At 35.9% G+C, this 27,220-nt stretch overlaps 1 protein-coding gene across 2 annotated transcripts; it reads left to right on the top strand.

The window, feature by feature from the left end:
• Window positions 1–27,127, top strand: LOC109037564 (uncharacterized). 2 transcript variants are annotated; one of them, XM_019052300.2, is made up of 13 exons: window positions 1–395; window positions 1,813–1,944; window positions 3,777–3,898; window positions 5,875–5,987; window positions 6,725–6,851; window positions 7,885–8,048; window positions 8,776–8,913; window positions 9,819–10,131; window positions 11,685–12,053; window positions 19,474–20,568; window positions 21,099–21,193; window positions 21,770–21,834; window positions 22,413–27,127. In XM_019052300.2, the coding sequence occupies exons 2-13, from the start codon at window positions 1,829–1,831 to the stop codon at window positions 23,245–23,247; spliced, it is 3,552 nt and encodes a 1,183-aa protein (XP_018907845.2). In that variant the 5' UTR covers window positions 1–395; window positions 1,813–1,828; the 3' UTR covers window positions 23,248–27,127. The 2 variants fall into 2 exon arrangements, with proteins under 2 accessions (XP_018907845.2, XP_018907846.2); XM_019052301.2 differs by lacking the exon at window positions 1–395 and adding an exon at window positions 433–586.
• Window positions 27,128–27,220: the final 93 nt, after the last annotated feature.

The raw sequence follows: 27,220 nt of genomic DNA, 5'->3' as shown, positions 1-27,220 counted from the left end.
TGCCAGCTCAGCATGCAGTTTGCTCCTCTTTCTATCTCTCTCTAGACACCTGTAACTTTTTTTCATCCGTTGCAGCTTTTTTACATGATCGTTTATACCTGTTTCCGTCTTCGCAATAGTGGAAGTTTCAAGTGGATCGCCCGACAGGTCGGGATTCGAGCCTAACGTAGCTCGAAAATGTACTCTCAAGAATGTGTTTGTACCAATTTTATCTTCAAGATAAGCCTACAGATTTCCTAGATTGTATTAGTGTCATTCATACCAGTGTTGTGTCTTGTGTGATGTTTCTTCCAGCTAATTACGCGAAGTTCTTGTAGTGTACAGTGAAACTAACTTACGTATGCATCGAACACTAATTAAAATTCCGTCTTTTTAATCATCCAGAACCGTGTCAAGTGAGTAGCTTTTATTCCATCGGTTGTATGTCTATCCTCCCATTTTTTTCGGTTCCTATCATCTCTGATCACGATCGTCCTCATCTGAGGTCAGTGAGTAGCTGATAACCAAAGAATGCTGAATTTGCTGTGAAAGAAATGCAGCCAATTGTCCTTTGCTGAGGTTAATAACTCCTACTTGGCCAAGTGCTGTAAGTGGGCTAGTCGTATGCTTTTGAACGTCACCCCAAACTTCCTGATGGGAATTTTCTTCTCGCGACTAATGCTGGAAAGTTGCATTAGTACTTTTGTTAGATATTAATGACTGGAATGACATTAATTTCTTGAGAAGTGATAAGAGGTTGCATTCAACATAGTTAAGTATTTGTTACAGCCAGCAAGCTTTTATTATTTCATCAAACCGTTACAGATTTGGCCGCAGGATATTATGCAACTTACTCACATAGATAACATTTCCTCCCTAATGTGACTTTAAACCGGAGTTGATAAAGTATAATTCGGCTATTAGTGACATTGATGCAACAACACTGATTAGCTGCTCGGTCTGCTGACTCAATGCTTGGCCCACAGAATTCTCCACCCGATGAGGCAGATCAATTGTCCATTATTTGATTAATAAAGATAATTGATTGACTTTGTTGATTGACCAAATAATTTTTGTCCATCTCTGCTCTGAACGGTTAGAAAAACCCAAGGTGGGAGATGGTAGGATGACATGAAGCAAGACGAATGTTCTTAATTTTGAGCTGCTTGTATTTGTCCTCTTGTTTTTTCTCCTGCCATGAATACCAGGTTTTTCTGCATGATTCTCGTATAATTGATTACTTGAATCAATTTGAACCAGCATCTATCAAAATTAACTGTCAACTCTCTTTGCAGAACCTGTTCGATCATTCCCCTGTCTCCTCGTGGCATATGATTAAGGAATAAAAGTTCATACCTTGTTACTTATGTTCCGCAATCGTTTCAGGGTTGAATAATGGAGAATTTCTACTGGTCTTAATAGCGGTTAGAAATCAACAAAGCATGATCTGTCTATGTTCTCATTTGGTTTAACACCACATCTGGGAAGGGCTTTTTTTTTATCCGTGGAACGCGATGATAGCGGTTCGGGCCGGTTCAACCAGCCTGAACCAACCTCAACCTTGGAAGAGTGGTCCAAGCGTTCCACTGGAACACATGGAATGCGATAAAAAAGTGATGCGTTCCGTTGGGGTCCATTGTGGTTCGGATAAAAAAAAAAGCCCTTCAGTATCATGCGCGTAGATGCATTGTGGACATCTAACTTCAGAACACACCAGCTTTTAAACATTAAATGGCTGAACATAAGAGGCAAAAAAAAAAAAACTCTTGCTTGTTTTAGCTCTTATTTTTTTGATATGTCTCTGTTTTAATGAATGAACATTTTCTGTTCCAGCCTTTAACTGATCGCTATGTCTCCTCCAGGACTTGGCATAAAAAACACTGCAGCAGATCCGCTGAAAGGACTGGTCAATTTAAATGTTGTCTTACCATGTGGACGTGATATCCTCATGACTTTTAGGAAAAGGTCAGTAATTTGAAGGCACACATTGTAATTTTCATGATTAACATCCGAATATGGAATACTTAAGTATTAAATTTGCGATTTCTTCCACTTCCTATGGACGGAAGGACTATAGTCCTAGATTTTCTCAAGGGCTGCCTTCAAACTGATGTAACAATGGGTTTTTTCAAGGCATTTTTAAAACTTTTGTCGTAATGTTAAGACAGGACTCCAAATAAATCTACAGATCTTGTTGAGATGCATCCTTTTGAGGATGACATGTTACTCAGTCGCCAGAAAGATTTTCAGAAGGTAGAATTTTGCAACCTAAATGGAACAGTTAGTAAGCCTTTCTGGTAAGAAAATTTTTTCAATTGGGTGGATCTATTTTTCAGAAATAAGGTATGATGAAAACTTCACTTGACTCAAGATAATAATTATAATATTGTCAGGAATTTTTATCAAGGTAAAAGAAACGTATGTATGCTCTTTCCAACCTTTTCGGCCATAACTTGGCTTGTAGCTCCTGCTCATATTTGTTTTTGGCCGAGACTGCTAAGTTGTTGAATTCAGATTTTGCGCCACCGCTCTAGCGGCGAAAGTCAAAAGCTGAGTTATGGCAGAATATGCCGGGGAGAGCATACCCACTTATCACTCACGTTGAATTTTGACAGGTCTCTCCTCTCTACAGTTCTTTAATTCACAAATAGTCTGAGAATTGGCAATCAGGGACAATGCTCATTCAAGTTGTATTCATCATCCCATCACAGCCATTCAGTTTTTATGCTTTTTTTTTATCAATGACGCAGCTTCAAAATGGAGCATTGTTTTAAGTGATGAGTTAATAGACTGCACCGATTCTGAGTTAATGTCCAAATTTCAGAGCATAACCATTCAAATGTTTCAAGATTGTCCAAGTCAGGTTTGTGAATAAATAGGTTTGTGCATTGAATAAATCTTGAAACAAAAACCCAATTTCTTATGATATTTCGCCAATGTTTATGTAAAAATTGATGAAATATTCAGGAATATCAATTTCAACTAGTTATTGTGGGAGTAGGGAAGGTAAAATTTTCAACATTTCATACACTTAATGCTCCAAATTTGACGGTAATTTTTCTAAAGAAAATCAAATTTTCAAAGCAAGGCGAGTCTATTGCAACCTCCCCCCCCCACACCCCCCCCCACCCCTCTTGGAAATACCTGGATAAGCGATTGGTCAAATAAATATTATTTTATGTGGCTTCACATTTCAAAAATCCCATGGTTACCGGTTCAATAATCTTTGAACCAACTTGACAATTGGAAACTTGTATTGGTTTGTTTTGAGGAACTTGTCTGGGGTGGAGAGCCTTGAAGATTAGTTTTCCTCCTAGAACCTAGGAAATGCAATGCTGTGTGTGTGTATCTGATTTCAAGGTCAAATGCTATCAATACTAGCTGTCATTCACAATGAAGGAATGATGTAGAGCAGTTATTACCTCACTGTGCTTTGAGATTTTAACAACATTAAATTTAGTGCAAATCAAAATTATATTTCAGTAAGTCAGAGAGTGTTAATCTACTTTTCTTTCCGTACTCTTTTTAAATGCATTTGGCTTTGCCTAGAAAATATGTTAGTAATTTACCCAGTCTTACAAAGAAATTCTGAAATTATGGAATTTAATTTTCATCAAATGTTTTTGCATAGTTTGAAACAATAATAAAACCTATTTTGACCATTCCTAATTTTTTGTATGTTCAATTTGTAAAATGAATTGACTGAAGCATTCTACGAATTTCATATCCTCACCGACATTCATGTTTTTTTTTTTTATTAGTCATCAGTTAAACTTTGATTCTTCATCTATTTGCAGTTTGCCTATGATGGATCTACTTGTGCAGATTGCCACAACTCACAAAATCTCTCCTGGAAGTCATGTCATCCATGTTACTGGCATGAATGGAACTGTTCCGTACAAACCAAGCACGCCTGTTGGTAAGGCATTGATCGTTTACATTTATTACCCATTTATCTTTCAAAATAAATTGTTTTACCTGATGTTGCATGTCTTTAAAGACTGCATAAAAATTGCCTCTTTTTTGGATACCAGAGCAGGTCAAAGAAATATGGCTTAAATGAAAGATAAGTGCAAGGCAAATTTCATAGGAAATTTCCAGCACAAAACAGCTGTTTTAGTTATATTGTTGCTAGTTTTTTTTTTTTTTTTTTTTTTTTTTTTTTTAATGCTCGAATATTGAAATTATTGATTATCATGTTGGTACAGCTTAATTTAAACTTATACCTGTAGCTTGTTTCAGATAACTTATCATTTTTCTCTTAATGGGCGGAGTATGGAATTCTGCACTTTGTGCATACAGCAAGAAAGGACGAGTTATCTGAATCAGGCCCTACCTCACTACATTCTTTACCCATTGACAAAATATCATGCTCTAGAATAAGATTGTCACGTAAAACTAAGAAAAATCGAATTTTCAATGCAGTTTTACTAATTTACTATATTCCAAACAATATTTTTAAAGCAATTAATTTCACTGAAAACTGAAATGACAATATAAATGTAATATTAGCTTAATGCTTAAAAAACATAGTTTATAGGCTCCTCTCTTTATCCAATGGCCCACTATTACTATTCAATGTGACAAAATTGTCATCGATGGCAAATTAGAACTTATGAAGCATTTTTGCCAACTTCTTATCAAGAAAAAAGTCAGGTTTTGGCACTAAAGCAACCATCAAGGATTTCAATATTTCACAATTTGTAAGCATGAATTTGACGACAGTGCAAACCTAAAAAAGTGTTGTCCCCAGCTGTAATTTTAAATGTAGGTTTACTTTGTTAAGCTTTCATTTCAGCCATTTTTCATTGATGCACTGAAGTATGAAGAAAGAAGAAAAAAAATAAAGACCCCCTTCGGTGGTTCGTTCCTCAAGATGTGTAAAGCAATGTTTAATAGTCAATACTGGGCACGCATTGGTTAAAGACTCGCCTCAAGGCTGGGCCCTCCAAAATAAACTCCCATTTGCAAGTGTGCACTAAGCCTCTCTCAACGCCACCCAGTGACTTATGCATGGCTTAGGAAGCCCCTAAAGTGGAGAATTCCAGTCGTATCGCATTTCTCCTGCTTCATGTAAACAAGGCTTTTCCCTTCTCCCCAGTTTTATCCTGCCTAAAGCCTCTTTTAGTCTGCCCTCTGTGCTTGCAATCCATTAAAGCGTAATGCAGCGTGAAGTAATTCATCCTTAAGTGAATTTTAAGTGATCGCTATTCTAGTTCATTAGTGTGTCAATTCTATGTAATTTAAATAGCACATCTACAATCGCAACCCTATTTAGAGTGCCTTTTTCTTCTCACTTTCCTCTCTCTGCCATGAGAACTGTAGTGTTGAACTTAACTTTCAACTTTTATTGATTCATTGTTTGATCGTTCCTCAAAAAAACTTTGAGACCTTTTGTTTGAACCTTGTTTAAAGATTTTTTGGGGTCTATTGCTTGAATCTAACTGCAAGATTTACTTAGTAGTCTTAATGACCGCCTTTGTGGAGAATCATATTTATTCTTTATTTTACCTTCAATGAAAAATTTAATGAGGTGAAGGGGGAGGGGGGGGCGCTATCTCTTGTGTTATTATCTACAAGAATTTTTCCAAAAATGATCAGTGTATAATGGATTTTTCTGAGGTATTCAATGCCATTTTATCCTTTTATTTATTCAGGAATTCTTATGTAATACCCCTTACATAACTCTTTGAGTGACTGAATTTCCTCTTTCCTCGAGAAAATTTTTATTTTTTTATTCTTTGTCTTTTTCCTTTGGTTTCTATTTCGTTTTTTACTTTGATCAGTAAAAATCGTTTTCCCTACATTTAAAAAAGAAAAAAAACAAATTACATGCATTCAAATGAATGAGAATACTTATATGACTTTAAATCTCCTTAATTTTAATTTTTTCAGGTGAACTTGGTAAATGCACTCTCAATATTGTGCCTAAAAATCAGATTAGTTCAGCAAATGCTCAGAAATTGAAACTTGTCAATGCCCCATTTGAACAAACCTTCCGTCTTCAAGTAAGTTACTTAGTGTGTATAACATGAATATGATGTATAATCAACATGGCTACTGTGGAACTAAGGCTTTTAGTTTCTTTTTTCCTGAACTGTAATTTTGGTGCCTACTGCATGTAGGAGCTTATGCATGTAACAGTTTTTAAAGCTTCTGCGATCATTTCATTTTACACCATTTATCGGATGATACATTTTCCGAATTTTTTGACAATGTCTGCAATATTATTTGTTTATATGAATAGGAAATTCCACCCAAGTTTTCAACTGTACGGTACGACGATTTTTTTTTAAAAAAAAATAATATGTTCAAGGAGACTTGATTTCATCACAATGTTGATACGCCCCTTTAAATGGCAGTTGACAATCGCTTTCCTCAGGAAATATATTCCAAGTCCTATTATTCCTCATAATTAGCTATTTATGGTGTCTGATTCCTGAGGTGGTTATACATAAGTAAACAATGGTTTTTTTTCTTTTTTAAGTAACTGTTGAAGTCAAGGGAATTGTGTCTTAAACTTAGATCATATGTAGGTATCAAAAATTAGTTGATATAATACTCCTAGACATTCTAAAATGGTTTTTTGTAATCTCTGAGAAGTGGAAGTTCTGATACTCATGTTTTTCATTCCTAAAGGAGGCGAAACAAAAACTCTATAAAAGCCAGCTTTTGTATTTAAATCTGAATTTTGATTTTAAGAAGCTGATTGTGTTTTTACATTATATTTTTTGTCTCTTTTCAGGTGTTTTTACCCAGAAATCAATTATATGTCACACGAATAAGTCCAAAAATAAAATTAGCAGACATCCTCACCCATGTTTGCTTGGAAAAAAATTTAGACCCCAGCAAATACTCAATTAGACACCCAAGTAAGTGAATAGTTTATAGATCCGTACTATGTTTCTTTAAATAATCTTTTGGACTCAATTGTCATTTCAGAAACATAACTGCAAATCATGTTGGGGAAATTCCTTTTTCATTTTACCATTTTACTAAGAAAAGTAAGCAACTTAATGATGACTAAGTCCTGAGATCATATGACTCGATTGTGGCATTTCAAAATTTCCATTTGTGTATCTTTTTTTTAAAGACAAACAACGGTACACTTGTTTTGCCTTGTTTTGTTGTTTTGTCAAGGACTCTTTCTCTCTCCCTCCCTCTCTCTCTCAACGTGAGTGTGAAGATTTTTTCCCATGAACTTAAATTAAGAGACACATTTTTCCTCTTGAAAGACATCTTGCCTCTGGTCTGACTTTGACCAACCCACACAAGCTCCTTGCTGTAGTGATGTCTCAGTTTTATTTCTAGGCCTCTAACTGTCTTTTTTTTCAATTGTTAATGCAGAACAAAAACATTTATACATTATAATTGAATCGACGTATGCGAAAACGTCCGATGTCCAAGACAGTGTTTCAGAATTTGAGTGGACAATTTCGTCGTAACCTAACGACACAAGATGGTTTAAGATGTTATGAATGTAGAACAATTTTATTAATAATCCCGTAAGTGTAATTAAACGTTTACAAAAGAGATCGATCCTGTTCGTCAGTGTCGTGAGACAAAAAAAACCAACTGCAACCATGAAACCCTGTATTGGACAATGAACGTTTTCGCATACGTCGATTCAATTAGTAGCACACTTCCTAAGGAACAAATTAGCCTAAGTCCAAATCTTGTATAAACCATTATTATGTGAGTGGAAAATGTTTTCTATTGGCAAAACATACTGACTTTTTCATGGAAAAGTAGGGAAATTTCATGAAACAGGGTAAATGTTAAAAATGGATAAACATTCTTTTGTGTTAAAGAAAATAAACCCTGGGATTTCGCACTCCTAACCTTTGCACTCTTAATCTTTGTCAGGCATGGTAAATATAACAGGAAATACTTAAAATTTTTCAGACAACCTAGGAGAAGTATTGGACACAAATCTCTGTCTAGTAGATTACAAGTTAACGCAAGTAGCTTTGGTTTCAAACCCCAGTCGCTCAGTTTCTATGTCAAGTATTAATGTTGCTCAGCTCAAAAGTCCAGATCGCCAAATAAATTATAATAGAACACAATCGGTAAGTTTTAGCACAGAATCATTTACTTTGGTCGAATTGCTCTCGTAATCAATGAACCGACTATATCTCATTCAAAATTTTTCAAAAATAGAAATAAAAATGTTGATAAACTGCGGAAAGTTCCAAGTCCAAATATGGTTACCTACATCAAACGACATAACTAAATAATCAATTTGTTGATAGTTAATAGACATAAAGACATAAGCATGTCACTTTTTTGACAAGCCAAAGAACGTGTCTGTAGTCAAATCGATAAATGTAATGTCAAATGAATATTGCTCATAAGACTGACTTTGGTTCGGTAACTTTTTTTATTCCTTTTGAAGGGCATTGAGTGTGAATTTCTTATGTAATAAGTGGAACTGACAAAAGGACGCATCCCTTATCTTGAAAGACACTTTCTCTCGTAACTTCGGGCAAAGTAGATGTCTCTACAGTTCTTCAAATTCCTATTTCCTTATGAAAATCTAACCGCTTGGGTTTTAAAATTTTCGTATGAATCTTATCATGGTAGATTAAATTAACTCATGCCAGAACTTGTGTTTTGAATGGTCGTTTTAGTTTGTGAGTGTGTGAGCAGGTGGAAAACATTAACTTTTATACATATTAATTACATTACTAAAAGTTTTGTAGGAACCTCATATAACAAATCATCTCAATTCTATCATGGCTGTAAGTGTATTTAATACTCCGGTCTCTTCTAAGTGTGTTTCATCTTTCTTTTCAGCTAAATTCTTCTGCGCAAAACATCAGTGAAACCAATAGAAGTGAGAAATCATTGCAACCCACCCCAGTGGTCATCCCAACACGACCTCCAAAGAAAAGGAGGCCTGCTCCAAAGCCACCTCAGACCTCAAATCAAAAGGTAAGGTCTGAATGTCTCCTGGACGCTTGTAACAAAGTAAGACATCTACATTCTGCGATTGAAGAAAGAACCTTTTTGTTCAAGGAATGGATTCAATTTCATGATTGGAGTTTGAAGGTCCTTTTAGGTCTAATTTTATGCCCGTGGGTCACTAGTAACAGTGGTGATAACAGTGGATGAGAGTGTAATCTTGCGAACTGTTATAAACTCTCATTGCGTAAGATTCCAATTGATTCTAAGCTTTTGTTTTTGCAAAATAAAGAAAGAAAAAGGTAGCAAATGCTTGAAAACGATTGAAAACGTATGATACAACTTAAAAAGTTAGTAAAATTGTTCGTTCACTCAAATTAGTTTTTCTGACTTCTCTGCCTGTGCAAATCTGTTCAGAGGTGACTGAGAAAAACTGCCGGTAAACGCAGGAAACTTAGAAAGTGTGTTATAAACTATGCAGATTGTGCACTGAGGAATGAATTTCAGACTTTTTTTATTTGCTCAACGTAATTTTCGTACAATTTTACCTGTTACGAGTGTATTTATTTGGATGTATCTTTGCGTGCTACAGACCCACTAAAGGGGCTTTTAGAGAAGCTCCTTGTGTTTCAGTATTACAAAATGGACTTTTTCCATTTTTTCCCGATTCTTGCTTATTTCAATCAAAAATCATGTGCATGATCTGTGGCTCAAAAATATATTTGCCCATCAGTATGTTCAATTGTTGTTTGTGGGTCCTGGAAATTTGTCAACAAAAAAAAAAGTTGTTTTAGTTTGAATTTGGCAGTTTCTCATGGATGCTGGAATTTCAGCTTCAATGTAGGTAGGTAGACGTTATTTTCAGGACTTAGCCACTTTTATGTCAATGTAGATCACCTCTAAATCTAAAAACATTAATTTTCTTTCTCTTGCAGGTAGCACCGGCGCAAGTTGATGTCTCTGGGGACTCGGATGCCACTGTAATATCACATTCAAGAAATAGCTCTGACAGTTCTGGGTACCACGAAACATCTGTGCTGGGCGAAAGTCCTGATATTGATTATTGTTTTTCTGAGTCATTGTCATGTCAGAACAAATTGAACGGTTGTCCAGAGGTGTCCCAGTATCAGACTATGCCCAATCTGTCACGGTCTTTATCAAATTTAACTGCTGTGGGCAGTAATTTAAACAAAGCTCCTAGTATTATTTCCCATTCCGTGTCTACAACTTGTCTTCCCTCCGCCGCAAGTAAGTTTCGTTGTTTAAGATAATTTTTTGATATTCACAGGGGACTCTGTTTGAGATTTTCCTCTAAAATACATCTGATTTTGTGGCAAATTGATTCATCCTATAATTGTTGTAATTTAGCACTGTTCAATAGAAGGGTGTCTAAAATTAAAAGTACTGACTGTTTTTTGTGTTACAAAATCGGCATACCTTTCGAAATCTAAAGAGATTAGCTCAATGCGATCTCTCAACGCAAAAAATGAAAGAAAGGAAAAAATAAGAAATGTTAATCATTATTAATATCATTCACTTCAAAATTTTACAAGCAATTCAACCATGTAACGGAGCAAAAATTGGGGCAAAATTACAAAAAATTGGTCTTTTGCATGGGGCTTCTTTCCAAGAATTTTGACCTGAAGGCAAGAGTTGAATAGCAGCCGTACGCCATAGAATACATGGTGTGTCTGAATGGAGTTTAAATTGTTTTATCTGCCTCAATTGAAAACTCCGTAGATTCTTGAACTACAGTGTCTCTTGAGTCATTTAAGCTAAAATAAAAATTCTGTCTAGATCCTGGAGAAAAAAGGCGATTTAAAAGTATTTTGGGGTTATAATAGCTAAATCACAGGTAGTAAATCCCATTATATTATTGAAAAGAAATTAACTCAATAGTTTAATGCCTGAGTATCTTAAATACGATTATTTTATGCACTCGAGCACCTATACTACTAATTTTAGCCATGTGATGATTTCCTGAGAGCCGATAATTGAAGGACTTTCTCATAGAACCCTCCAAAAATGGCCTGCTTTTTAAGCAACCGATTCAGCCATCGAATCAATGAAAATTTAGTTCCAGCACGAAATTATGATGAAAACGCACTAAAATCCCGTCCAACTATCTCGATTCTAAGCTGATGCATGGCACTTCGCCGCAAATTGCGGTTGTGCGCAAATGCTGTATATCAGCTTAAAATCAAGATAATTGGACGGAATCTCTAAAATTAATTTACATTCAACGTTCATGAATCAATATTCGCTCCCAAATTTGGCAAAAAGTACCAATTGAAACAAATAGCAATGACATGAAAATAGTAGGTATGTGTCCAACATTTCAGTTATTCGGCACGCTTTTCTAACATATTCATGTTGGATTAATCTTCTTGTTTTATAGTCATGTCATTTAGAGAATTTTTTTACAACTGGCAATATAAGGGCTCCGAAGTATTTGTTAGTCAGGTATTATAGCACAGCAAAAAAATCAAATTGCAAGCAATTCTTCAAATTTAGACTTTTCAAATATAAAAAAAAGAATCAAAATGAAAAATATCTTTTTGGTTCTGAAATTTTATTTTGCTAGCTTTGGCTTTACTAAGGTAGACTTGCGATGTCAGATGAATCACAATTTTTGCACAAGTGTGTCTTTTTCATATTGAGCTTATTTTGAAAAACGTTTTTATTCAAAATTTTTACCTATATTCTCTCGCTTGGATGTTTTTAAATTAATGGCTCATAAACTTTATGTTTTAGAGATCAAAACTCGTAATTGATAAATTTATTTATCTTTTCTCCTGCAGGACGCAAGAAAAAAGCTCCATCCCCTCCACCTAAATTCCTCCTGAAATCAACAATCAACGAAGAAACTTCATCATCTTGCAGTCGTCCAGAAACTGAGTCAATTTCCTCGCTTTGTGCATCGTCAATTCCGAGCGATTCGGAACCAAGCACACCTCTCGGTGAGCGTTCTGCATCGCAGAATTGCCTTAATGTTGTAGACGTCCACGAGGCGAAAGCTGCAACGTTACCTGCCAATACCAAGCTTCCAGAGGTTGAGTGCGTGCCACAGGTTGCAGAGGGATCTTCTTCCATGGGAAACGTTGCCGGAAGTTCTTTTGAGGAAGAAAAAGAAGAAAGAGACTGTTTCAGCAAAGCGTCTAATTTGTCAGGTACTTTTTTCTACTTTTAGTCACAGTAAATAAAAAAAAAAAACCACAGAAGACACCAAAAAATGTATCATGGGCGAAACAAAAAAACCTAAAAATTTGAGATACTCTGTTGAAGACATTCAAATTTATTTACTCTTTTCATAAGAGGAGAGGATATATTGGCAGCGAATATCCGAGAAAACACATGAATGCTCCGGAATTTGTAATTGTGAATTTGTATGTTCGAAAAAGGGCCTTCTGTGTAAAACTTAATTTTACGTGGAATAGTAAAAACTGACTATTGGCCAAGAATCAAGAGGGAAAAAACTAAGAGGTCTATGGGCACTAATTCGTCACCTTCCAGGCAAAGTATCACAAGCGCCATGCGACGTTTAAAAATTTCCGCCGCCATTTTATTTTTTGACTGAGAAATTGTTGGTTGAATCTGTTCGAAAATTTCACTAAATTTTATTGGCAGCACAAAGAAAATTCAGTAAAATTTTCGGACAGCTTCGTTGAACAATTTCTCTGTAAAAAAATATAATGGCGGCGGAAATTTTTAAACGTCGCATGGCGCTTGTGATACTTTACCTGGAAGGTGACGAATTGAAGGTTTATTACAACTCTCTACTATCAGCTTTTATTGTTATATTCCTAACAAAAAAAATTCAAACTGCGGACTTCCTTGTTTTTTAAATGATGGACTGATTTCTAACCAGGTCAATTTAGAATATAGAACTTAGCGAGAAGAAAAATCGCAACAGAAAAGAGTGCTGAGTCAATATATTAAACATCTCGGTTGACAAGCAAATTTTTTTTGCAGGTTAAGTTGAAACACTGATCATTATTCTGCCGTGCAACGCAAGAACGCCGTAACTCCACTGCCGCGCGAACCGAGAAAATGACTCTCAAAGTTTTCATCCTCTCCTTTTATCCCTTTTGAAATTTTTGAAGTTTTTTTATGTCATTTCGCTTCTTGACACACTTGTGAGTCTAACTTTATTAAAAAATCGTACTAAAGGCGCCTATTGCTCTCAATAATGCTGCGTGAACAGGGATGCCTCGGATAAGCGGCGTTTTTAGTTTGTAGGGCTAGGCCGGCCGCAGTGGCTCTTACAGTGGGAAAGTGCCGCTTGGTCATCGCTCGGATTTGCGGCATTCTTGCAGTGCATCTGCCGCGCCGTGGGCGCTACCTTTTCGACGAAAAAACCCGACGCTCGATCTGGCTTCAGTCGTCTTTGTGTGATTCTCAAAATCCAGGAGCATTAAGCACGTGATTAACTTTCACATGCATTCAATTCATACCCCAACCCTTACACTTTCCTCTCAGCAGCCAAATTCCTTCATACCCCTTCTTAAGTCATTTCCAAGATTGCCAGATTTTGTTGAAATTCGTACACATCCCTTCATAAAAATAATGCCCAATATTTCCTGACCTTCTTTTAAAATAATCTGAATTCACTGAAGGGACTGATTAGATTTTCAAGATCGCTCCGATGGAATAACGAATTGGACCACATTTACCAATGAAGAACTACTATTTCTGCGCATCCATAAAAAAATATATGCATAAGTAAACAAATGGTACATAGTTTCCTTCTAAAATGAGCGATAAAAAGTTCTCTCTTTAAAAAATGTGGTCCAATTGCCCCGCGTTAAACAGAAAAGAACCAAGCCACATTAGCTATTGCCAAATTGAATTGGGCAATTTAATTTTTTACCGAAAAACGGTTGTGCGGATTTTCTGCGAATTTGAATGAATTTTCTGCGTAGTACGAAGTCAATTTCTCAAAAATGTCAAAGGAATCCGCAAAACCGTTCTCTTGTAAAAGATTAAATCGCTCTATTAAATTTGTCAATAGCTGATGTGGCTTGGTTTCTTTCTGTTTAACGCGGTCCAATTGTCGATTTAGCAAATCGTGAATTTGATCAAATGTAGGTAATATAATTTAGTGATGCAATCATTGAACATCCCAATAATGATTCCACAGAAGGACTAAACCACCAAAGAGGCATTCTAATCAGGAATTTATTATTTAATTGTTCTTTCTATTTTAATATTTTACGCAAAACCATTTATACTAAATAGTTCAGTAAAGGGTATATTGAATCACAGATATCACCAAGGGATCCAAGTAGGATGTTATTTTCATGGTTAATTCAAGAGAGTTATCAGCATTTCGATTCAATATTTTCTGTAAGATCAATTAGAATTTCAATACGAAGAACAGAAGAAAAAGTTAAAAATTTAAAGTGTGTTCTGTTCAAAATATTCCTGTGTGTTCCGTTCAAAATTTTCCCAAGTCGTTTGGATTTAGAACATGACCATTATCATATCAACATTCTACTTGCATCGACAAGAAATTCTTCTAGGTGCAGTTTAGATTAAATGCATATGAGCAAAAATATGATTATAGAAATTTTGAAATTTTGTATGGATATTGACAAACCAAAGAAAAGAAGAAAAGATGTGATTAATCTTTGACTCTTTAATATTTGACCTCTCGCTTAAACTATGTACAAAAAATTAATTAGATTCAACTTAATTTTGCTGAAATGACAAGAGAGTTTGGTAAATTAACGAATAATATTATAAAGAAGAATGAACAAAAAAAAAAAAAAACCCACAAGATTATTAAGAATGGGGAAGGAAGCATCTTGATTCTTGAGGAAACAAAATTGAAAACTAAATTGCAATTGTGATACCTTATGAGTTTTCACATGTTATTCTAAAAGAAATTGTAGGAAAAAATAGCTGAATGAATGAATGCCCTTATCAGGCATATAAAGAAAGGCACGCTTTCTGTATTATGGAGCATACAAAGAATCCTTAGGATGGATTAAGAAAAAGGTAAAAAATGATGCCTCCAAAATATGAAATATAATCATCTACATTTAATGGTGTGGGTGCTTATATTAAGGAATTAAGCTGAATTTTCATGATAATAAACAACTGCTTTGACATGTCATTTAAAAATCAATAAAACTCAAACGGTGAATACCTGAAGTACGCACTTATTAGTTTACTAACCTACCTATCGGATCATATCTTAGTTCTTCCTTCGTTATGCAACTTTGAAAATCATTAATACAGACTAATAATCCGATTTCCTTTTCATATGGGTCATGTAAATTGCACCTCAACATTATCACATTCTTGACTTGCAAGGAGCCCACTCTTGCTGCATCAATAATTTAATCAGACAATCAAATAGTGAAATTTAAAAAGAAATGACTTTGAGAGTACAAAGTAGCACATTAAGAACAACGAATATTGCCAAAACATGAAAAATAATCGTATTTAAAAATCTAAACTTTAACTATAATGACTTATCTACATTAAAAACTAAAGATTTTCCTCCCTCTCACGCGTCTTGATAAAATACGCATGTAATCGCGGAGAAAAATTATTGAAAAAGAAGAGCAAAAAAAAAAATCAATTCAAGTCTCGAAAGTTTCAAATCTAACTCTGCGTTTTTTTTTAATTTTTTTTTAATTTTCTTGCAGAGAAATAACACATGCGATCAGTCGACTTTTAAAAATTAAAAATCGTTTCAGCAAAGATTTAACATGTACTTAAAAGTCAGTAGGAAACAAGGAGAATAGCTCATCTCATTACACAGGAAACAATATTTTAATAGATTAAGATTGTTTTATTCAGCGGAAACATCGGGTAGATCCAACCAAAATTTTTTCCTATTATCTGGAATTATTCCTTTCAACTCTGACAAAATTTTCTCCTTTTTAGCAGAGGGAAAGCCGCGCGGCCTTGAAAGATGGCTTGGGACAGGCATACCGTCTGTTTTTGCTGCAATTTTTTTTAAAAAATCTAAAGTTTTAAAGTCTCCATCATAAGAAGATTTGTAATATAGCTGAAAATCACCGCGGACTGCTTTTAAGTACACAATGTCTTTTAAGTAAACTCTTACAGCGGCGTTCTTTAATTTAGCTTGCGATGCATAATCTACCCAATTGAAAAACTCCTGATGCTGCATTGGAATTACCAAGTTCTTCCCATTGTTTGCTGCGGCAACGGCGCTGGCAAAATCTCCAAAATCATAAGTCTTGCCTTGACGCTTCAGAGCCAACTCCACCTGATGATGAAAGCTATCCGCTGACATGAAAGAATGGCCCGGTTCAAAATAAATGAAATGAATCTCAGTCGCTGAAATTTGGGTTGAATTAATTATGAAGACGAGGAAACTCAAAAGTGCCCAATTTTTATTTTGGCCGGCACAGTTATCTAGCCATACTATGATTTTGGTTGCATCTCTCTGCATCAAGAAAAATTTGTAAAAAATGCTGATTATATCCTCTTTCAATCGACCAGTTATGGCTTCATTCCAAATGAAAGCGTGAGGTTGAATTTTTTTACATTTAGTTCCTACTGGCGCAAAAGTTTCATGGTAGGCGATAAGCCGTTGTAAAAATAACACTTTTTTGAACATATCGACACGAGGAAGCATTATGATCTTTTGGAGATCGGCTGAAAAACATACCGTGCCATTTGTGCTGAAGTCGTTGTCCGCATGCTGCCGGTATAATTTTCGGGCTGCGTTTGCCAGGTCTATGTGTTGTTTCCAGGATCGACACACGTCACAATTTTCTTGCAAATTATTCACATCTTTATGCTCGTGCAACTTGAATTCTTCGCAGCTTTCACACTCCTCCAGCCCGAGCTTTGCAAACGATATTCGTTTCTTCTTAACTTGCCTTCTGTATGTTTCATAACAAATTGGTGTGTTCGGATATTTCTGCTTCCAATCCGCATGCATTATTGATATCGAAATATCACTTGGTAGATAACGCATATTTGGAGCATGTTCCCGTCGATAATGAGAAATCACTGGATGAAATGATTCAATATGCTCATCGACGAGCTCCCAAGGACTCCTTTTAACAGATGGAGCTTTGCCTCGCCCGTCGTTAAAAACAGGTAGAATGGTGCTTTTGTCTTGTACTTTAAGAGTATCATGCACAAATCGATCATTTGTTGGCTTGAATCCTAAAGTTGTAAGAAAAAAACCCTTACATACTTCGAGAAGTTTGCCACTTTCAGTCATTAGAAAATAGGAAAATGAATTTTTTCTAATTTCATTCGAGAATTGTCGCCTCCTGATTACCTCCGATTTTGAGCACAAATGCAAAATAAAATTTTTCCTTTCGCACCAATTTAATTCCCAAAACTGAATATTTATTTTTGACCTTCTTTCTTCATTAAAATTTAACAAGCAATTTCTCTTACACGTACAAATAAATGGTAAGACTGGATGCTTTTCTGAAAGAGCTTTTCTTTTCGCGATTATTTTCTCGGCCGGGTCGATGCGGGCTTTTCTTTTCTTCCCCGTCTTTTCTGAATTTACTGGAGAAGAATTACCACTTCCATTATTAGTTTCTGTTTCACAAGGAATCAAAGTAGTAAGATTATTCGTGACTGTGGGTGACGCAGGAATATCCAGGGGGGCAGTAACACTAATCACACTAGACACCGAACTTGGCAGATTTAACGATGAGCTTTCTGTCTTTTCTAAATTTACTGGAGGAGAATCACCACATTCATTATTAGTTTCTGTTTCACAAGGAATCAAAGTAGTAGATTATTCGTGATTGTGGGTGACACAGGAATATCCAGGGGGGCAGTAACACTAATCACACTTGACACCGAACTTGGCAGATTTAACGATGAGCTTTCTGTCTTTTCTAAATTTACTGGAGGAGAATCACCACATTCATTATTAGTTTCTGTTTCACAAGGAATCAAAGTAGTAGGATTATTCGTGACTGTGGGTGACACAGGAATATCCAGGGGGGCAGTAACACTAATCACACTTGACACCGAACTTGGCAGATTGAACGATGAGCTTTCCGGATTGATAGGTGAGACACCAGAGGTTAGTGAGGTTGAAGAAAGTCCTTCCTCGGAACAGGATTTATCGTGAAAAAAGTCGTTTCCTCCTCGCGTTTCTGTAGTTGTAGATGAAATCGGAGTTAAAGGAAGCAGAGCCGGATCAACGGGAACAGGAACAGGTGAGACGGCAGGCTCTGTCGTGGTTGAAGAGGAATTTTTCTCAGTAAGCACTTCTTCACTGTTTTTAAAATGTAAAGCTTTCAACGGTGACCGGATTTTGGGGCGTTTTTTTGACGGTTTATCACCAAAAGAGCAATTTTCTTTATCAGTTAATAATTTCACTTTGAACACACTTTTTTTAAATACATTTTTATTTTCTTGTTCACTCGCGATATTCGAATTCTCGTCCCTTTCTCGGAGGGCCGCTGACAAGATTTTTTTAGTTCTTTTCAGCATTGTGAATTTTACACTACACGTTATCGTAAAAAGAGTGAATAAAACACAGAGAATCACACGAAAAAATACGTAAAAGGGTAACGCGGGCACACACATTTGCCGAAAACACAGAGCGGGGGACGGGACGGGTGGAGAAACGGCGAGCGCAGCTAGGTAAAATCGTGCTAACTGGCGGAAAACACGGATCGCTCCCAAGCAAAAACGTCGCAAGCGCCACCTGCACAGTAAAAAGGCGGCTCATCCATGCGGCGCCGCTGGATGAGCCGCGTTCTTGTTGTGTACGCGGCGGTTGCGGCGGTTGCGGCGTTCTTGCTGTGTCGAGGTACCACGTTCGGTGGATGTACGGCAAGCGCGGGCTCCATATCTCGGAAACTAACGGTGATATCAGAAATTTGACTTCACCATTAAATTTCCCATGCCCCAATTACCCTATTTTCATATCTAACTCAATTTTTTCAAATTTTGGAGTTAGGGCGTTTTTACGTTGGACGGCAGTATTCCCAATATAATACGTTGTTAAGAAAGATATCCTCTGTCTAATTTTGAATTGAAAATTGAAACAAACTCAGTCTAATTTTTACCCAAACTAAATAATAGGTCACTGAGCTAGTTTAAAGTAAAAGTCCGGTAAAACTTCTGACTAGATCTTTTCATCTAATTTAATTTAGTTACTTTAAATATTGAGTATTCAATATATAATAAATGTATTATTTTCATCGAAAGCATTAAAAGAGGCTGTGTATTTGTTTAAATTGAATTTGATGCAATCAATATATAAATGCTACTTTTGTATCAATTTGGATGTGCTCTGTCGCACTTTTTGAGGGGGACAGTTTCTAAAGGTGTACTTTGAATGTATAACAGGTCACAATAAATTTCTTAGAGTTTCCGTGTTCTGGGGTTTGTTCCCCAGGTTTTAAATCAATCTTATTAAATCAGTTTGAATTCAAACAAATATATATCTTTCTCCTTTTGATGAGAATTAATGAAGTCCTGTCAAATGTCTCATATTTTCTATGATGCGTGATGTCTTGTGTGAAGCATCTACTTTTGCATGACAATTTTGTTTCCTATTCTTGATCCTAATGTTAATTTTTTTCGGCTGCATTAATGAGCAACCTTTTACCTCTCTTTCAGATTCCTCGCAGTCAGAAATGAAAATGAATGATGAAGAAATCGATCGCATTTTTAACAGTGCAACCCACGGCCACGAGTCATCGACAAACACTCCTCCCTCATCTCTCGGGCCCTCACCTAAGAATGATCACTTGAAGGAAAGACTTTCCAGTCCAATAGACGATCAGGATACAAAGCCTGATATGAATAATTTAGAATCTTCTTCCTCAGGAGATGGAACACCACACAATGATATGACTCATGACGAGAATTCAGACCTAGGATCACAAAAGTACGAAGCAAATACACAAAAACAGCAGATGAAGACCTCTGAAGTTTTATGTGTAAGTGGTAGAGTGGATGATGATTCTGTGCGAGAAAGTTCTTGCTCCTTTAGCTTGGCAATGCCTAAATCTTTGTCAGATGTCAGTTCTGAAAATTCAGGCACCCCGTCAGGATTTGTTGTGGAAGAATCCAAGGCGAGCACAAAAGATAATTTATCTGTCAACCCAATAGCTTCTACCAATGTTGGGAAGGTTGAAAAAACATCGCCTACCATCAATGGAAGAGGTAACAGCGCAGTTGATCCCAAAGGAACTGCCGGAAGCACTGCCCAAAGGAAGAACAGTGGCAGTAAATCTCCTGTGATTGAGGAGTTGAAGGCCACTATCACCGATCAAAATTTCCAAGCGAAAAAATTCCAGCCCTTCAAGCAGCCCGAGTTGAAACGCTCCAACAGTGTGTTAGACAACTTCAAAATATCTGCATACCACACCATAAAAAAACCAATCCACATTCTTTCTGACTCGTTGGAGTCGTCATCGTTTAATGACCCGTACAAAGAGTCAAACGTCAAGAAATCCATGTCGATAATCTATGATCAGAGTGCAATTTTTGGACGCCCGTTAAAACCGGTCCAGCGTTCGACATCCCATGTCTCGTTATCCACCATTGGAGCTAGTGATTTGGCATTTAAGTCGAATCTACCAACCTTCAAAAATCTCAAGTCGAAAGTTGTGTCCAATGGCAATTTGGCTGCGTCTAACGAAAACATCTTGAAGTATTGCTCGGCATCAAATCTCAGGAAGATCAGCAGCGAAATAAGTTTGAACGAAGGTTAGTCAATGTAGCTAGAATTTCTCTCAATTAATACTCCATTCTTACATAGATAGTAGGCTTTCATTAATAAAATATCCTATAAAATGATAATCATAAGCAAAAAACTACTGTGAATTAGGGGTGTTCAAACGAATTCTTGCCGGAACGCTATCGATATCGTCTCTTATTGAAACTGGCGGCAGTACCAACAGTGGCGATGATATCGACAACAGCCGGCCTTATCGGATTTTTGAGAGCTCGTACTCAATGCATTGTTGCCCCGTGTGTCGGTTTATCAGATTGCCTGGCGCAGCGGCGCGTAAAATAGATCTACAAATGGCAACAGCTTATTTTCGCCAGCTTTGAAAACTCTGATCGCTATCGGCAAGAGCGCTCTTATCGTAACTTTTTCTTAATGGAACTGTTTCGGTAGCTTACCGACAACCGATAGAACAGCCCTACTGTGAATACATAATTAAATGTACACTTGACTATGTTTTTTAAACTTTTTCTTTTTGGACTCAATTTTTAATTTTCAATTTTTTCAGAAAATTGCTCAACAAGCTGGGGTGCCTGGAAAAATAGATCACCTTTCAAAAATCCCAGTGGTATTGAAGCAGACTCAGGGCTCCAGTCTTTGCAGGTAACGCTCTATCATCTATGTTAAAAATGTAATTCTAAGAATTAGAAACTAACAACACCCCCCCCCCCCTCCCCATCAAACAGGTAAAAGATTACATCACAAGACCTGTTCTCATAACATTCATCTTTGGCAAGTGGTAGGTGCATATATTTTCCTGGTGCTGTGACTGCATCATCGTTTATTAATTCCCGAGAGGGGAATTTGTCAGAATGATTTCTATTTTTAGGCTCGATGATCTTAAGGTAGAATTTGCGAATTTCATGAGGACAGAGAGTTGGCTGAGGAAATTGGCAGTGGTCTGAAATTCCAGCAAGCAATCATTGGAGTTTTATCAAAATCATCTGGATTTACATGCATCAGGAATTAAGGAGATCAATCTCTCAAGATTTGAATAGCATCATTAGAAATTGAGTATCTGGAAATTTACTCTGCACTGAAACTGAAATACCAAAATCTTGTTTTATGTTGTGTAATTCCAACGAAAATTACTACTTCTCTCCTCATTCAATCAGCATACTTTCGTGGTTTTTCAATTGTATTCGACTAGTAATTTTGCAGTTTCCTCTTATTTTTCAGGTGATGAAAACAATATTGCCAAAACTTCATAGATCCTGCTCTAACCTATCGGAAAACCGAGAATCGTAAGTGCTCTTTCAAATGATGTTCCTTATTTTTAATGAATTGCTTGGGATGGAGGGATTTTTCCTGTTTGCAGTGAAGATAAGTTGGCAAATGTATAAACTATTTTATGAATTATGATTTAAAATTTTGAATAAATAGGTCGAACAACTATTTAACCTCCCCACCCTCCACATAAGCCGGCAGTAGGGAAAAACCATTTAGCATACTGGCGTGAACTAACGCACCGTCTATGGTCTCATGCACATCCTAGTCGTATGATCAATTTATCACCGAAGCCTTACTTGCTCTTATTAATCTACAAAGGCTGGCCAAAGAATAATCATTCATAGCTTTTGCTTAATGTAGAACTGGAACTGCGCAATAAATTGTGGCGCAGCCTAAGTATTAATCTGTTTTTTGTTTTGTTTGAAATAACATACAACTATTTCTTGACAGTAATCAATGGAACCTTTATTATTTCAAATTCAGACTAGCCAAAATGTTCTTCATTTTCATACTTTATCTGATGCAAAGAATGTTGTACTGAAGGAAATGTCATTCTCAAACTAATTATTTTTTTTCTTTTCACTCAAATTAGGGAGTCAGACTTACAAGAGCCTATCACTCGGGAATCAGAATCAAACACATTCAAAGTGCCTTATCCTGTACCCAAAGTAACCAAGCTTAGCTCACCAAAATTTGTTGATCCTCCGCCTTCAAGACTTCGCTCTTATGGAGACTCGAGGAAAAATCTCTTCTCTGGTTCATCAGATAAAGAGCCCATCTGTGAGGTCGACGAAACTTCACGTAAAGAAGAAGTAGAAGAAACAAACAGGATTTCGCGAATACCAACAGTCAAATCTGTTGAATTAAAGAAGAACGTTTCCCGATTCTCAATGCCTTCTGTAGTACCTGATTACAACTTAGTCTCTTTAGCATCATACAACCGATTTGATAGGCCAAAAAATGTCAATCGATACTCCTCGTCCAATGAACGGGTAAACGGAACTGGTCTTTCCGAAATCAAAGAACAACCAAGGCCTGTGTACCCTTATGAGCGTTCTTTCTCAAAAGAAAACTCGACTTTCAGTGAGAATCACTTAAAAAATAGTCAAAAGTCGAATCAGTTGAGGTCCGTTATCTTAGATGAAAGGAAAGCTGCTGTAAGAGATTCGCGACTGAGCTCTGGCGGTGCAGTTGACAAAATTGCGGATGCAAAAAGAGATTTTGAAAAGCGTGATTCAAATATTAGTAAAAAATTTGTTGGTGTCCCGTCGCCACCGCCAGCCTTTGTGATGCCCAAATTGAAGCCGGCATCTCGGAGGGAGATTAATGTTCCAAAAAGAGATATTAATCCCAAAGACGTCCTGCTGGACTCAATCCGTTCCTTCGGTGGCATAGCAAATCTTAAAAAGACGGGCAATGTTGTTTAATTTATATCTGCGTTTTATTTTTAATTTATTTGTCTTCGAAACAATAGATAAATTCTCTAGTAATTTACATTTGCGTATTTGGGTTGCATTTGCGTAATTTTATACTCTTTATTTATGTTAAGCAGTTTTATTTTGATGATAATAATATTTTAAATTTTAGACTTTTGAGACCTTATGAAGTGTTATTACTTGTTATCTGTTTGTCTATTTTTTAGGGAGCGTATTTCTTGTACTATTTTCCGCTGAAGTCTTGACCCTAGTTTTACTGATCATTCCTTTGCCATTTGACCTTCAACATTCCATTCTCGTTAATTGGCATTAGTATTTTTGTTGCAACTTGAAAATATTTAATTGACAAAGATTGCCTAAATATTTAGACTGATGTTGCAATGTACCTTGCAATGCAATGCACTCACCCTACATCCAATAGAGTATGAATTTGTCACTCTCCAGTTTAATTAGCTCTGTTAGAATTTTGAAACTTCTCAGGTATCCGCTCCGTAGAGGTCAAGTGTGGGGAGCTCAAATTTTCCTCTCTGAGTGTCTCCTGTTCCCCCCTTTAAATTAGCCAGGTGTGCACTAGGCCTTTATATAGTAAAAGTTAATTATTTTTCTGGAATTGACAAAATCATAGACAATGTCAATTGTTAAATGGTTGTAGCTTTTTATCCTAATCTCTCAGCAGCGGAAACTATCTTCTAAGACTGCATGTACAAGTAAAAAAAGTTGTATTTTTATTGTGAGTATGATTTTTGCAGGCAATCTGGATCAAACAGCCTGTGCTTTTATTTATTGATTAATCATTACTCTGTGAATTTTGTTATTTTTTCTCCCAATCAAAGACCAGGACAGTTTCTTATTAATTTTGTGAAGTATTTCCATCAAAAAAAAATTCTCCCAGATTCCCCTTGGTTCTCTCTACACCCACTATTCTGGAAAGAATTAGATGTCACTAACTAAAAGTGATTTGCAAAGGGAGGTTTGAAAGAAACATGTATGTACCAAAGTTTCATAATTAGACTATACGTCGTTTCATAACACTACCATTTTCATAAGATTCCTTTCGCTAAGCGACCTTCAATTGTAAGGGAAGTTTATAAAAGGAGACATTAACCAAACAGTAAAATCCATACATCATGTGTAAGTGTCCATATTGATTTTTATCATGCCCGGGTCTGCTCGTATTTGTTCTCACATATGATAATATCAGTATTTAGAATTTCAAGTTTAATTGAGGGACACAATCCAGAAACAGCCTAACTACACCCAAACATTGCCTAATTTTCTCGTGTAATTCATTTTTTTAAGAGTAATTTTTTATAAATCAAAGAAAACTCACAAAATATTTCAAGATGCTTTGTTCTGTAGGTTTTTGTTGAGAAAAAAGTATTCAAATGCAAGAGGAAATTAAGCACCATAAAATGTAGATAGGTTGATCGTAGTTAAATCTGATGTATTTACAACTTCCCAAAAATTTGTTATTTATGTTTTTAAAAGTGCTCTTCCTACAGTTCCAAGAACTCAAGTATTAGAACTCCATCCCTTCCAAGTTTTTATGGCTTTTTTATGTGTATCTATTGTATTTGTTATTTTATTTATACTGTAGTATGTAGTGAATGCAAAGTTCTCCGTCCTTAGTACCCTGTAAAACGTCACGCTTTGCCTCTGAATTCTTGATTGATTTCAGTGTTATCGTAATTTAAGATATGTGCCTTTTTTGACGCAATTTTTTCAATCCATCCAATCAGAAACTTTAAAAAAAAAAGATTTTTGGTAGCATGAGTCCAATTCCTGCGAGCGGATTGGGTGCATGTTTTTGACTTACTGCTAACGTCCGTTTCAGTCAAACAAAATTCCCTCAGGGCGACGGTGTACCCAACCCGTGGTTTCATGTTTGTAGCAATGATAACCACATCTAAAATTCTTGACCCACCACCTTGGGAAGTGGGTCGAGGATTGGATGTAAATGGTCGCAAGTCATCTGAAAGTAGACGTTGGTTCTCGACTTCTTTCTTCGCCTTTCATCGTCAGTTGGCGGTGCTGTCATGTCGAGCCTTAAAGTGAATCAAATCCACTCGTAGAAATTTGCCTCTATTTTTTTTTTTGTTGTTGTTGTTTCCTCTAAAGAGTGTGCCGTATTAATGTAAAAAGCATGCTAGGAAAATTTTAACTGAATAGAGAAGTGCATTCTTATTTTTTTGTCAAATGATTTTACTACCTGGTGCAAATTAATTAGTAGTTCCTGGACTTTCAATATTTGTAGATAGAAACACTGAAAAAGTTGCAACAAAATAGCACATCCTGATTTGAAATGCTCAGTCTTTGTTAAGTGTGGTTTGTTTGTTGACCTTTTAACGTTTATATATTTATAGTTAAGTATGTATTAGCGTTTGAATGTATTTCAATTTCTGGCACGGTTTTGCTGACAACAGATGAAAATTAATAGTTAATTGTTTTTTTTTTTGGGTCGTATGGAGTTAATTTTCATCTTAATGTCTCAAGTCTTCAAGGTTTACTATTATGAGAATATTGAGTCACCTTGATAGCAACTTCTGACTGACTGGCTCTTTTAAAAACCCACCCATGAATCCACGTTTTTTTCAGACCTTTTAATTGGGTTGTTCGGCTCTAGAAATTTGGGCATGGAACAATGTTTTATTTCAAATTTTAGTTCAAATGTTTAAACTTCCGAAAAAAAAGAAAATAATTTAAAATAATAAAAATCCATGATGAAAATCATATTTTCCTTATATTTGCTTACAATTATGTATAAACCTTAGCAGTCACTTTGATCTTTGGATTTCATGAAATGCTGTCTAACAGTCTAACTTGTTTCATAGTAATTGATGTTTTATTTTACATTATAGCCTTGTATTGAGTGCTAAGGTACCTAGCATCTTTCATCTCAGTTCACTTTTAATCCCTCCAATCATCGTGACGTAAGGTTTTTTCCCCAGGTTTTAAGTTGCAAACAAGTTATTTTCCGACTTATTCTCAGTCATGTGTATCGTACCGCTATGAATTATTGATTAGAATATTTATTGCAATGACCTTCATTCCTTAGTCAAGTATCCTTTAATGAGAAGTGATACTTACATGAAAAGAGAGTGAGAACATTTTTTGTGAGACTGAACCTAAGTGTCTTGATTTTATTCATCTTTTCACTGTATCTTAAATATGTCTGGCTTTCAGGGGATAATGAACAATTTTTCCTATTGTGTTAGATGATCCAGGTAGTCATAAATTTAGAAAATTTCCCTTTTCCAGTTACATGGAAAAAAGCGGTTTGCATCAGAGACATGAGGTGCGTATAGGTAAATTTGCTTTACCTAACTTTTTGTTTCCCACATCTGCCAGTTTACAGCCGCAACATATCCTGGCAGTCGGCCTTTGTTCCAGCCCTAAACTGGCGCATGAGGGATGTTAAAAAGTTTGTTAACGCAAATTTACGCACCGGTCCTATGACTCAAATGCAAACTCGTTTTTTCCTTGTGAGTTTAATTCAAGATTACTGTCTATAAGAGTAAATTTCTACCAAAGAGTGCTACAACAGTCGAATCATAATTTTTTTAAAATTTTAGCACTATTCTATCAAAAAAGAAAATTAATTTACAGAATTCTCAGTTCCTTGTCTTCTCCCTTAATCGATGTATTTTCTTAAATGGACAAACCGTTCTGTGTAACCTCTTAGTCCATTCATTAATGCAAGTATTTACAGGCAGCAACTTTTTCAACTACTTTTCATCAGATTTTTTTTATTTGTATCAAAGGGCTGCCTTTTTGATTATAAAAAACGATGTGTTATGTTCAAGTAAATTTTAAAATCATAGAGTTGAATATATTGTTATAATGATGAAATAAATTATATATGTCTTTAAAACTGTTCTGAATCATTTGTGCGATGATCCTCCGATCCTTTTTCTTCTCATTCAATTTGTGGTGGCTCTATGATGTTAGAATTTTTTTTAGTGAA

Source organism: Bemisia tabaci, chromosome 4, assembly GCF_918797505.1.
Source record: "Bemisia tabaci chromosome 4, PGI_BMITA_v3".
Taxonomy (NCBI): domain Eukaryota; kingdom Metazoa; phylum Arthropoda; class Insecta; order Hemiptera; family Aleyrodidae; genus Bemisia; species Bemisia tabaci.
This window is presented reverse-complemented; position numbering and strand designations above follow the sequence as displayed.

Excerpts from the sequence above, each read along its gene's own strand:
- LOC109037564 (XM_019052300.2), top strand. The coding sequence starts at position 1,829 with ATGTCTCCTCCAGGACTTGGCATAAAAAACACTGCAGCAGATCCGCTG. Across the intron at positions 8,049-8,775 it reads ATTATAATAGAACACAATCG|CTAAATTCTTCTGCGCAAAA; the intron begins GTAAGTTTTAGC and ends CTTTCTTTTCAG. Across the intron at positions 8,914-9,818 it reads CTCAGACCTCAAATCAAAAG|GTAGCACCGGCGCAAGTTGA; the intron begins GTAAGGTCTGAA and ends TTTCTCTTGCAG.